General features: G+C 37.2%; 1 protein-coding gene across 2 annotated transcripts in view; it reads left to right on the forward strand.

The window, feature by feature from the left end:
• Positions 1-13,336, forward strand: part of znf385b (zinc finger protein 385B) — a 36,723-nt gene that overhangs the window by 3,683 nt on the left and 19,704 nt on the right. For both annotated transcript variants that reach the window (XR_009827567.1, XM_062061437.1), the window contains exons 3-4: positions 11,951-12,070; positions 12,167-12,310. Coding sequence is in view for 1 of the 2 variants with exons in the window: in XM_062061437.1 (XP_061917421.1) it covers positions 11,953-12,070; positions 12,167-12,310 (262 nt within the window). In the remaining variant the exon portion in view is untranslated. The remainder of the gene's footprint in view (positions 1-11,950; positions 12,071-12,166; positions 12,311-13,336) is intronic.

Raw genomic sequence — 13,336 nt, forward strand, 5'->3', positions numbered from 1 at the left:
TTATAGGCGCAAAGTTGAAAAGCCAGCATCTGTGACGGTATGGGGGTGTATTAGTGCCCAAGACATGGGTAACTTACACATCTGTGAAGGCGCCATTAATGCTGAAAGGTACATACAGGTTTTGGAGCAACATATGCTGCCATCTAAGCAACGTTATCATGGACGCCCCTGCTTATTTCAGCAAGACAATGCCATGCCACGTGTTACAACAGCGTGGCTTCATAGTAAAAGAGTGCGGGTACTAGACTGGCCTGCCTGTAGTCCAGACCTGTCTCCCATTATGAAGCCTAAAATACCACAACGGAGACCCCCGGACTGTTGAACAACTTAAGCTGTACATCAAGCAAGAATGGGAAAGAATTCCACTGAAAAAATGTGTCTACTCAGTTCCCAAACGTTTACTGAGCGTTGTTAAAAGGAAAGGCCATGTAACACAGTGGTAAAAATGCCCCTCTGCCAACTTTTTTGCAATGTGTTGCTGCCATTAAATTCTACGTTAATGAATATTTGCAAAAATAAATTAAGCTTCTCAGTTCGAACAATAAATATCTTGTCTATTCAATTGAATATAAGTTGAAAAGGATTTGCAAATCATTGTATTCTGCTGTTATTTACCATTTACACAACATGCTAACTTCATGGGTTTTGGGTTTTGTAGATACATGTCCTTTAAAACTGGCATTGATACAATGTTGGTTATACATACATGTCCTTTAAAACTGGCATTTATACAATGTTGATTATACATACATGTCCTTTAAAACTGGCATTTATACAATGTTGATTATACATACATGTCCTTTTAAAACTGACTTCTAAACAACGTTGATTATACATACATGTCCTTTTAAAACTCACATTGATACAACGTAAATTATACATACATGTCCTTTAAAACTGACATTGATACAACATTGACGTACATGTCCTTTTAAACTGACATTGATACAACATTGATTATACGTACATGTAGTTTAAACATGACTTCTTAACAACGTTGATTATACATACATGTCCTTTAAAAGTGACATTGATACAACGTTGGTTATACATACACGTCCTTTAAAACTTACATTAATACAACATTGATTATACATACATGTCCTTTAAAACTGACTTTGATACAACATTGATTATACATACGTGTCCTTTAAAAGTGACATTGATACAACGTTGATTATACATACATGTCCTTTAAAACTTACATTAATACAACATTGATTATACATACATGTCCTTTAAAACTGACTTTGATACAACATTGATTATACATACGTGTCCTTTAAAAGTGACATTGCTATAACGTTGATTATACATACATGTCCTTTAAAACTGACATTGATACAATGTTGATTATACGTACATGTCCTTTAAAACTGACTTCTTAACACCGTTGATTATACATACATGTCCTTTAAAAGTGACATTGATACAACGTTGGTTATACATACATGTCCTTTAAAACTTACATTAATACAACATTGATTATACATACATGTCCTTTAAAACTGACTTTGATACAACATTGATTATACATACGTGTCCTTTAAAAGTGACATTGATATAACGTTGATTATACATACATGTCCTTTAAAACTGACATTGATACAATGTTGATTATACGTACATGTCCTTTAAAACTGACTTCTTAACACCGTTGATTTTACATACATGTCCTTTAAAAGTGACATTGATACAACGTTGGTTATACATACATGTCCTTTAAAACTTACATTAATACAACATTGATTATACATACATGTCCTTTAAAACTGACTTTGATACAACATTGATTATACATACGTGTCCTTTAAAAGTGACATTGATACAACGTTGGTTATACGTACATGTCCTTTAAAACTCACATTGATACAACGTTGATTATACATTCATGTCCTTTAAAACTGACTTTGATACAACGTTGATTATACATACATGTCCTTTAAAAGTGACATTGATATAACGTTGGTTATACATACATGTCCTTTAAAAGTGACATTGATACAACGTTGGTTATACATACATGTCCTTTAAAACTCACATTGATACAACGTTGATTATACATTCATGTCCTTTAAAACTGACTTTGATACAACGTTGATTATACATACATGTCCTTTAAAATTAACATTGATACAACATTGATTATACATACATGTCCTTTAAAACTGGCATTTATACAATGTTGATTATACATACATGTCCTTTAAAACTGGCATTTATACAATGTTGATTATACATACATGTCCTTTAAACATGGCATTTATACAATGTTGATTATACATACATGTCCTTTTAAAACTGACTTCTAAACAACGTTGATTATACATACATGTCCTTTTAAAACTCACATTGATACAACGTAAATTATACATACATGTCCTTTAAAACTGACATTGATACAACATTGACGTACATGTCCTTTTAAACTGACATTGATACAACATTGATTATACGTACATGTAGTTTAAACATGACTTCTTAACAACGTTGATTATACATACATGTCCTTTAAAAGTGACATTGATACAACGTTGGTTATACATACATGTCCTTTAAAACTTACATTAATACAACATTGATTATACATACATGTCCTTTAAAACTGACTTTGATACAACATTGATTATACATACGTGTCCTTTAAAAGTGACATTGATACAACGTTGATTATACATACATGTCCTTTAAAACTTACATTAATACAACATTGATTATACATACATGTCCTTTAAAACTGACTTTGATACAACATTGATTATACATACGTGTCCTTTAAAAGTGACATTGATATAACGTTGATTATACATACATGTCCTTTAAAACTGACATTGATACAATGTTGATTATACGTACATGTCCTTTAAAACTGACTTCTTAACACCGTTGATTATACATACATGTCCTTTAAAAGTGACATTGATACAACGTTGGTTATACATACATGTCCTTTAAAACTTACATTAATACAACATTGATTATACATACATGTCCTTTAAAACTGACTTTGATACAACATTGATTATACATACGTGTCCTTTAAAAGTGACATTGATATAACGTTGATTATACATACATGTCCTTTAAAACTGATATTGATACAATGTTGATTATACGTACATGTCCTTTAAAACTGACTTCTTAACACCGTTGATTTTACATACATGTCCTTTAAAAGTGACATTGATACAACGTTGGTTATACATACATGTCCTTTAAAACTTACATTAATACAACATTGATTATACATACATGTCCTTTAAAACTGACTTTGATACAACATTGATTATACATACGTGTCCTTTAAAAGTGACATTGATATAACGTTGATTATACATACATGTCCTTTAAAACTGACATTGATACAATGTTGATTATACGTACATGTCCTTTAAAACTGACTTCTTAACACCGTTGATTTTACATACATGTCCTTTAAAAGTGACATTGATACAACGTTGGTTATACATACATGTCCTTTAAAACTTACATTAATACAACATTGATTATACATACATGTCCTTTAAAACTGACTTTGATACAACATTGATTATACATACGTGTCCTTTAAAAGTGACATTGATATAACGTTGGTTATACATACATGTCCTTTAAAAGTGACATTGATACAACGTTGGTTATACATACATGTCCTTTAAAACTTACATTAATACAACATTGATTATACATACATGTCCTTTAAAACTGACTTTGATACAACATTGATTATACATACATGTCCTTTAAAAGTGACATTGATACAACGTTGGTTATACATACATGTCCTTTAAAAGTGACATTGATATAACGTTGGTTATACATACATGTCCTTTAAAACTCACATTGATACAACGTTGATTATACATACATGTCCTTTAAAAGTGACATTGATATAACGTTGGTTATACATACATGTCCTTTAAAACTGACTTTGATACAACGTTGATTATACATGCATGTCCTTTAAAACTGACTTCTAAACAACATTACAAAATAGTTGTATTTGTAAATTGAGACAACGTTGGATCCACGTTGTTGGTTGGGAAATGACCAAATTTCAATGGTCAAACCAACATCAGAACCAGACAATGTTAAAACGTTGACAGAAGACACGTTGTTTCAACGTTAGGTTAACGTCATGATCTAATTCAACAAGTTGTCAATGTTGTTTCAATGTCTTGTGCCTGCTGGGATAGTCTGTTCCAGGGTCAAGCTGTGTCCGTCACGTGTACAGGCAACGTTTTAAGTCGCGTTCTCGACATCCTTGAGTCGCGCGACATTTACCGAATCCTTAAATAAACGCCAAACTCCTCTTGTGAGGAGCCTTGGAGGAGGTACTAGAGCGTGCAATGCCGCTTCCTGCTGTCGAGTGTCACCTTTCTCCTTCTTCTTCTTCATCGGCTGAGTGCTGATGAATCTTTGATAACTCAGCACTTTGTCAAGGAAGTGATGTCACCCGTCTCACCTTTCCGGACAGTGAGTCACGTGGCTGACACTTACCTGATCAAACCTCATGTAGACCTGGGTCACGTGTTGGGATGTGTCGTTCACATTTTGACCCCAGCGAGAACCAACTTTCGTTACGTTTAAAATTGTATTTTTTAACGTAACATTTAAAAATGAGCTGATCCGAACAACTGTGCTGTCCAGTTGTTGTATTTTACCATTCACTATACCATATGAATGCTATTTGCAACGCACTTCCAAACCATAAGATGGCAAAACTGTATATGTTGCAAGTTAAACAACTTGCACAGAGTTAAACAACTTGCACTGAGCCTAGTCTATAAAATCCGCTACACCTCCCTGATACTGAAGTACATGTCAAACTACTTCCTTAACGTAAATGACCGCCATAACCACAACACCAGGGGGAGCTCCACTAACCACGTTAAACCCGGATTCCGAACTAACAAAGGTCTTAACTCATTCTCTTTCTATGCCACATCAATGTGGAATGCGCTCCCAACAGGTATAAAAGAAAGGGCATCTCTATCCTCCTTCAAAACCGCAATAAAAGTTCACCTCCAGGCAGCTACAACCCTAAACTAACACCCTCCCCGGATTGCTAATAATCAAATGTAAACAATCAAATGCAGATACTTTTTCTTTTTCTTATGCCTTCTGATCTCTCTCTCTCTCTCTCTCTCTATGTCCACTACTTGATGTCCATATCCCCCCCACCCCCCCACCCTCCCTCCACACCCCTGATTGTAAATAATGTAAATAATTCAATGTGATTATCTTGTGTGATGACTGTATTATGATGATAGTATATATGATAGTATATATCTGTATCATGAATCAATTTAAGTGGACCCCGACTTAAACAAGTTGAAAAACTTATTCGGGTGTTACCATTTAGTGGTCAATTGTACGGAATATGTGCTTCACTGTGCAACCTACTAATAAAAGTCTCAATCAATCAATCAATTGCGCCCAACAAAGTGTTTATACTGTAAGCACTGTGCTTATTACAGATCAGCTGTTTGAGTTTAACAATCATCTTGGTTGTGGTTTTCCTGGACAAATTTGGAGGTGTTGAAATCGCCATGTAAAATCGCTAATGCTAATAGTAGCCTGTTTATGGCAAATGTAAATGTAAATTAGCATCAAGCTAGCGCATTTTGAAAGAGTGGAGCCTTACTTTACGTTGGAGTGTTTTCTACCAGGCATACTTGCTTTGTTGGTGTTTGTCAGGTTCAAACACTGATGACATCTATTAAACAGACAAAGAAGCAAGGAATCAAACAGAGACAGAATTAAATTTGGCTCAATGAGGAGAGCGCCTACGCTCTGACGAAAGATTGTACGCCTCCTCTTTTATTTGGACTTTCCCTGATTACATGGCAACAGTGGTTTCTAAAGGAAGGGGGTCGTAAACAGCCGCTGCCTTTGGTCACAAAACAGTTCAAAGAAAAGGTGCCTGGAGGGGAGTCAGGTCCTGCTTCCTCTCCGCTTTGTAGATCTCGGGTCAAGACAAAATCTTCCTGTGGATTACAATACCTCAAAGGAACCGACACCTTCATGTCGCTTCCCATCCTACACAGTGGAGTTTTAAAGCCTTTTGCCTGGTAGTATCAAAGACAGCTTTTGTCCTCATGGCAACACAAAGTTTTGTTATAACTTAGATACAATTATTCTGACAATGTTGTTTGGTTGAGTCCGCCGTGACTGATTGTTTACGTACGCCGGACTCGCGTGCTACAAACCCTTGGATTGTATTGATACCGGGTAGTACTTAGGGAATTCCTAAAAACGTACCAAACTCGGTAGCCTGGAGTAGTCACGTGTCTGAAATGGAATACTTCCGTCAGTACACTTAATGAAGTATACTGAGTGCTCTATGTAATTAGAGTGTGGTTTTTTTGTCCCGAATCCATTACAGTCATTAGGCACTTAACGGCTATGAAACCAGAGTCCCTTGCCAAGATGGCGACCATTATGTTAAGTGTCACCATTTTGCAGACAGTGAGTGCACTGCATTGGCATTCTCTCGTGCACTCAAAATGTTAAGTCTTAGTGTGCCGGTGGACTAGCTTTGCAACGAATAGCTCACAGCTGTGACAGGTCAAAGGGCAGATTACATCTGGTGGGGGTTGGGGATGGGGGCGGAGTCACAGGAAGTGTCAGTGCCGCTTTGGAGGCGCACTAATCTCTATGAACACGCACACGCGCACTTTAATGTGCGGATTATAATCTCAATCCGGCAATCCTTTGCCTGTGTGTGTATGTGTGTGCGTGTGCGCGCGTGTGTGTGTGTAACAACACTGTGTGTCATCTGTGATGTTTGCCGAGACAACATCGTGGTCATGTGACTATGCACCTCTACAAAGTGAAATTACTGCCAAAAATCCACAAACACAACAATGTTTTTACTCATGCTCAACAATTTGCAAGTAGAACAATACATTTTTTGCAAGTAAAAAAGGATTTGCAGATATAAAAACAATTTTCTTCAATTAGAAAAACGATTCGCTTGTAAAAAAAAAAAAAATTAAAAAAATTCTGCTAATAAAGAATTATTCGCACGGGAAAAAAAAAAATTTTCAATTAAAAAAACAATTTGCACGTAAAAACTGTTTTCTTCAATTAAAATACGATTAGCAAGTAAAAAAAAAAATTTCTTCAATTCAAAAAATTATTTGCAAGTAAAAAAAACAGTTTCTTCAATTAAAAAACAATTTCAAAAAATTAAAAGAGTGATTCGGAAGTAAAAAAAACTAATTTTCTCAATTAAAAAGGCGATTCGCAAATAGAAAAACTATTTTCTTCAATGAAAAAAACCATTCGCAAATTAAAATATTAACAATTTTAACGATTTGCAAGTGAAAAAAACAAATGTTTTCCATAAAAAAACTAATTTTTTCCAATAAAAAAACTAATTCTTTCAATAAAAAAACGATTAGCACGTAAAAATATAACCTGTTTTCTTCAATTAAAATACGATCTGCAAGTAAAAAAAAAAAATTTTATTAAAAAAAGGATTTGCAAGTAAAAAAAAATATTTTCTTCAATTAAAAAGGCGATTCACAAGTTTAAAAAATATATATTTATTGAAAAAAACATTCACAAGTTAAAACATAAAAATGTTCTTCAAAGAAAATAACGATTCGCAAGAAAAAAATCTAAAAAACAATTGGCATGTGAAAAAAACACATTTTTTCAATTAAAAAAATGATTTGAATGTACGGCGTGGCGAAGTTGGTAGAGTGGCCGTGCCAGCAATCGGAGGGTTGCTGGTTACTGGGGTTCAATCCCCACCTTCTACCATCCTAGTCACGCCCGTTGTGTCCTTGGGCAAGACACTTCACCCTTGCTCCTGATGGCTGCTGGTTAGCGCCTTGCATGGCAGCTCCCGCCATCAGTGTGTGAATGTGTGTGTGAATGGGTGAATGTGGAAATACTGTCAAAGCGCTTTGAGTACCTTGAAGGTAGAAAAGCGCTATACAAGTATAACCCATTTATCATTTATTTGTAAAAAACTATTTTCTTCAATTAAAATATGATTCGCAAGTAAAAAAAATTATTTCTTCAATTAAAAAAATTATTTGTAAGTAAAAAAAAACAGTTTTGTTCAATTAAAAAACAATTTGAAAAAATTAAAAGAGTGATTCGGAACCAAAAGAAAACAAATGTTCTCAATTAAAAAGGCGATTCGCAAATATAAAAACTATTTTCTTCAATGAAAAAAAACATTCGCAAATTAAAAATTAAAAATGTTCTTCAATGAAAATAACAATTTGCAAGTGAATTGTATTTATTTTTTTAATAAAAAAGCGATTAGCACGTAAAAAAGAACTGTTTTCTTCAATTAAAATACGTTCCGCAAGTAAAAATATATATATATATATATATATATATTTAATTTAAAAAAGTATTTGCAAGTAAAAAAAACTATTTTCTTCAATTAAAAAGGCGATTCACAAGTTAAAAAAAAATAATTATTTATTGAAAAAAACATTCGCAAGTTAAAAAATAAAAATTTTCTTCAATAAAAATAACGATTCGCAAGAAAAAAAATCTACAAAACATTTGGCATGTGAAAAAAATAAATTTTTTCAATTAAAAAAAATTATTTGAATGTAAAAAACAATTTCTTCAATTAAAAACGATTTGCAAGAAGAAAAAAAATCAATTATACGATCCGCAAGTAAAAACAATTGTTTTCACTAATTAAAAAAAGGATTTGCAGGAAAAAAAAACAATTTTCTTTAATTAAAAAAAGTATTTGCAGGTAAAAAAAAACAAAACGATTTTCCTCAATAAAAAAAACGATTTGCAAGTATAAAACCATTTTTTGCAAGTAAAAAACGATTCCCTTGTATACATATAAAAAAATCTACTAATAAAAAAAATTTAAAAAAAATGTTTTCAATTAAAAAAAACATTTTGCATGTATAAAACAATTTCCTTTAAGTAAAAAAAACTTTTGACAATATTATTCCACCCTGCACCATCCACACACTTGCACTCAGACCACCCGCTGAGTCAATTTAAGGTCATCACAGCTACTGCTATTTGCGCATGGTGCCGTCCGCCAAAAATAACAAAGAAGAAGAAGCAGGCTGGGGAGTAAAATGCTGGACTGTTCGCCATTTTTCATTCTGCACGGTAAAAGTCAAACTCGCTGTCACTTCTTTTTACACTTGCGTGACACATAAAAAAACGTGAGTAGAAACACTCCCTATAAGTGATAAAGTGTTTATGGTGACACTGACACGGGTTATTTCTTTCTATACTTTTCCCCCTCGGTGCAATCCACACTTTTATCGGCATTTTGTGAGAAAAGGGCATGAAAAGAGTTCCTTGGCTGAGGTAAAGTGACACACTTCTTTGCGTGTCTTCTTGCCAGTGCACGTATTGTGTGCGTCTATCAGCTGCCCGTGGCTTGAAGGCAAACGTTGACCACTCTTCTACGTCTTTTCACATTTCCATTTGTCTCTTTGTGTGTGTGTGTGTGTGTGTGTGTGTGTGTGTGTGTGTGTGTTTGTGCGTTAAAGCCCCTCCCCCGCCCACCAGTGACCCACTGAAGAAGATGAGGTTAAGTGCTTCTGGTATGGTTCCCATAGGAAATGATACAACTAATCCGTTCCAGGGTCAAAAAAAAAGAAAAAAGTTCAGGTCATGTGACCACACACACACTCCCAATTCGCGCCCTTTCACACGTGCGCGTAGCATTCTGAGCGCACCCGTGAACGCCCTTGTGCACAGAATGCCACCTCATGCCACCAGAAAGTCAGATTACTTTTAGACCTCCACCCCAGATCACACCTCACTCCTACCCACTTCTCCAAAGTGGGGTGGCTCAGGGTGGAGGACAGAGTAAAACAACTTGCACTGAGCCTAGTCTATAAAATCCGCTACACCTCCCTGATGCTGAAGTACATGTCAAACTACTTCCTTAACGTAAATGACCGCCAAAACCACAACACCAGGGGGAGCTCCACTAACCACGTTAAACCCAGATTCCGATCTAACAAAGGTCTTAAAGGCCTACTGAAATGAAATTTTCTTATTTAAACGGGGATAGCAGGTCCATTCTATGTGTCATACTTGATCATTTCGCGATATTGCCATGTTTTTGCTGAACGGATTTAGTAGAGAACATCGACCATAAAGTTCGCAACTTTTGGTCGCTGATAAAAAAGCCTTTCCTGTACCGGAAGTAGTGTGACGTCACAGGTTGAAAGGCTCCTCACATCTGCACATTGTTTACACCAGCAGCGAGAGCGATTCAGGCCGAGAAAGCGACGATTACCCCATTAATTTGAGCGAGGATGAAAGATTTGTGGATGAGAAAAGTGAGAGTGAAGGATTAGAGTGCAGTGTAGGACGCCAGGGTGTCTCTTTTTTCACTCTGACCGTAACTTAGGTACAAGGGCTCATTGGATTCCACACTTTCTCCTTTTTCTATTGTGGATCACGGATTTGTATTTTAAACCACCTCGGATACTATATCCTCTTGAAAATGAGAGTCGAGAACGCGAAATGGACATTCACAGTGACTTTTATCTCCACGACAATACATCGGTGAAGCACTTTAGCTTCGGAGCTAACGTGATAGCATCGTGCTTAACTGCGGATAGAAACAGAAGAAACATGCTCCTGACTGGAAGGATAGACAGAAGATCAACAATACTACTATTACTTCTACTATCAGGAGACACCGAACCAAACCCTGGACCTGTAACCACACGGTTAATGCTGTCCAGCCTGGCGAAGCCTAGCAATGCTGTTGCTAACGACGCCATTGAAGCTAACTTAGCTACGGGACCTCGACAGAGCTATGCTAAAAACATTAGCTCTCCACCTACGCCAGCCCTCATCTGCTCATCACCACCCGTGCTCACCTGCGTTCCAGCGATCGACGGCGCGACGAAGGACTTCAACCGATCATCGGTGCGGTCGGCGGCTAGCGTCGGATAGCGCGTCTGCTATCCAACTCAAAGTCCTCCTGGTTGTGTTGCTGTAGCCAGCCGCTAATACACCGATCCCACCTACAGCTTTCTTCTTTGCAGTCTTCATTGTTTATTAAACAAATTGCAAAAGATTCACCAACACAGATGTCCAGAATACTGTGGAATTTTTCGATGAAAACAGACGCTGTTTGTATTGGGACACAATGGTGTGCTTCCGTTCAATCCGTGACGTCACGAGCAAACGTCATCATACCGAGACGTTTTCAGACGGATATTTCCCGGGAAATTTAAAATTGCACTTTATAAGTTAACCCGGCCGTATTGGCATGTGTTGCTATGTTAAGATTTCATCTTTGATATATAAACTATCAGACTGCGTGGTCGGTAGTAGTGGCTTTCGGTAGGCCTTTAACTCATTCTCTTTCTATGCCACATCAATATGGAATGCACTCCCAACAGGTGTAAAAAAAAGGGCATCTCTATCCTCCTTCAAAACCGCACTAAAAGAACACCTCCAGGCAACATCAACCCTAAACTAACACCCTCCCTTCAACATCCCACCTCCCCGGATTGTAAATAATCAAATGTAAGTAATCAAATGTAGATACTTATTCTTATGCTTTCTGATCTCTCTCTCTATGTCCACTACTTGTTGTACATATCCTACCAAGTCAGTCCTACACTGTTCCAATGTCCATTTCTCCGATGATGCAATTGTTGATGACTGACGTGTTGATATCAACCAAACCTAACCCCCCCCCTCCACATGCCACACCCCGGATTGTAAATATTGTAAATAATTCAATGTATATACTCTGATGATTATCTTGTGTGATGACTGTATTATGATGATAGTATATATCTGTATCATGAATCAATTTAAGTGGACCCCGACTTAAACAAGTTGAAAAATGTATTGGGGTGTTACCATATAGTGGTCAATAGTATGGAATATGTACTGTACTGTGCAATCTACTAATAAAAGTTTCAATCAATCAATCAATCAATCAATGACTTCTCTTTCTAAGTGATGAAGACTCTCAGGCCCCACCCCTTCCTGGAGGGCGGGCCAACCTTCAACCTGGTGGGGGCGTGTCCGCAGCGGATGGACACACCTGCTGTCGGCGCGTCAGCTGAGCAGACGACAGGTGAGCGCCGCCCACCGCCGTGAGTCGTACTTTACTGCTACCTGTGTGTTTGTGTGTGTTTGTGTGTGTGACTCCGCCCTCCTTGTGATCTCTTAGCTGCTGGCTCCGCCTACTCGCTCTGCGCCGTGTGCAACTTGCAGCTAGCCTCGGCGGCTCAGGCTCAGCTGCACTACAACGCTCGCTCTCACCTGCGCCGCGTACGCCAGATGAAGGCGGGCGGGATGTGGGGACAGGTGGCAGGTACGTCCCCCCCCCACCACCAATCAATATTAGCATCATGATCTTGTTAGCATCGTTAGCGGTATTAGTGTTGTTAGCATCTGTAGCATGTTGGCAGTGTTAGCAGAATTTGTGGTGGAAGCATACTTGCCAACCCTCCCGAATTTTCCGGGAGACTCACGAATTTCAGTGCCTCTTCCGAAAATCTCCCGGGACAACCATTCTTCCGAATTTCTCCCGATTTCCAGCCGGATTTAAGGCGCGGACCTGAGTGAGGACAGCCTGTCGTCACGTCTGCTCGGCCAACCAAAAAGTAACCACAGAACACAAGTGTTCTGTGGTTACTTTTTGGTTGGCCAACGGTTTACGTTGTATTGCGCACCCTGACGGCAAGTGTGGGAGTTGTCACGCCAAATTTCTTCCCCCTACAAAAACCTTCCCCCCCCCCCATTTACTTCCGGGGGTGGGGGGGAAGTCACAAAATCACAAAGTTGCACGCGACTGTCCTGTTTCGCGCCTGTACAAAAAAAAAACAATAATCGATTTCTTCAGATTCCAGCAGCTGTGTATCCTTCCAGCGACGGGCAGTCAAAGCCGAAGTGCTATCGATCGCTGTCAATGACGTAAGAGGAAACATGATCACGGAAGTAAATGGGGAGGAGGGGGGGAAGGTTTTTGTAGGGGGGAAGAAATTTGGCGTGACAGTCTTTTTAAAAATATATATTTTAAAATTTAAAAAATTTTTTTTATAAACCTTTATTTATACATTTCAACATTTACAAAAGAGTTGAAAATAATAGTCAAAGTAAATGTCCAAAACAGTACAAAGCCTCGCCAGGGGGTTGTAAATTCAAAGTAACTAAAATAGAATACAAAATATATATATGTGGACAGCTCTGGTAATGGGTACATTCGCACCCACCTGCACAAATGTACTTCAAAATGTAGCAATCAAAATAAATATGACTTTTTTTGTTTGTTTACTAGGGCATGCATGTATAATATGCATTAGTTTGACCATTTAAAATCAACGATAATAAAACGGAA

The sequence above is a fragment of the Entelurus aequoreus genome, linkage group LG10, assembly GCF_033978785.1.
Source record: "Entelurus aequoreus isolate RoL-2023_Sb linkage group LG10, RoL_Eaeq_v1.1, whole genome shotgun sequence".
Classification (NCBI taxonomy): Eukaryota; Metazoa; Chordata; class Actinopteri; order Syngnathiformes; family Syngnathidae; genus Entelurus; species Entelurus aequoreus.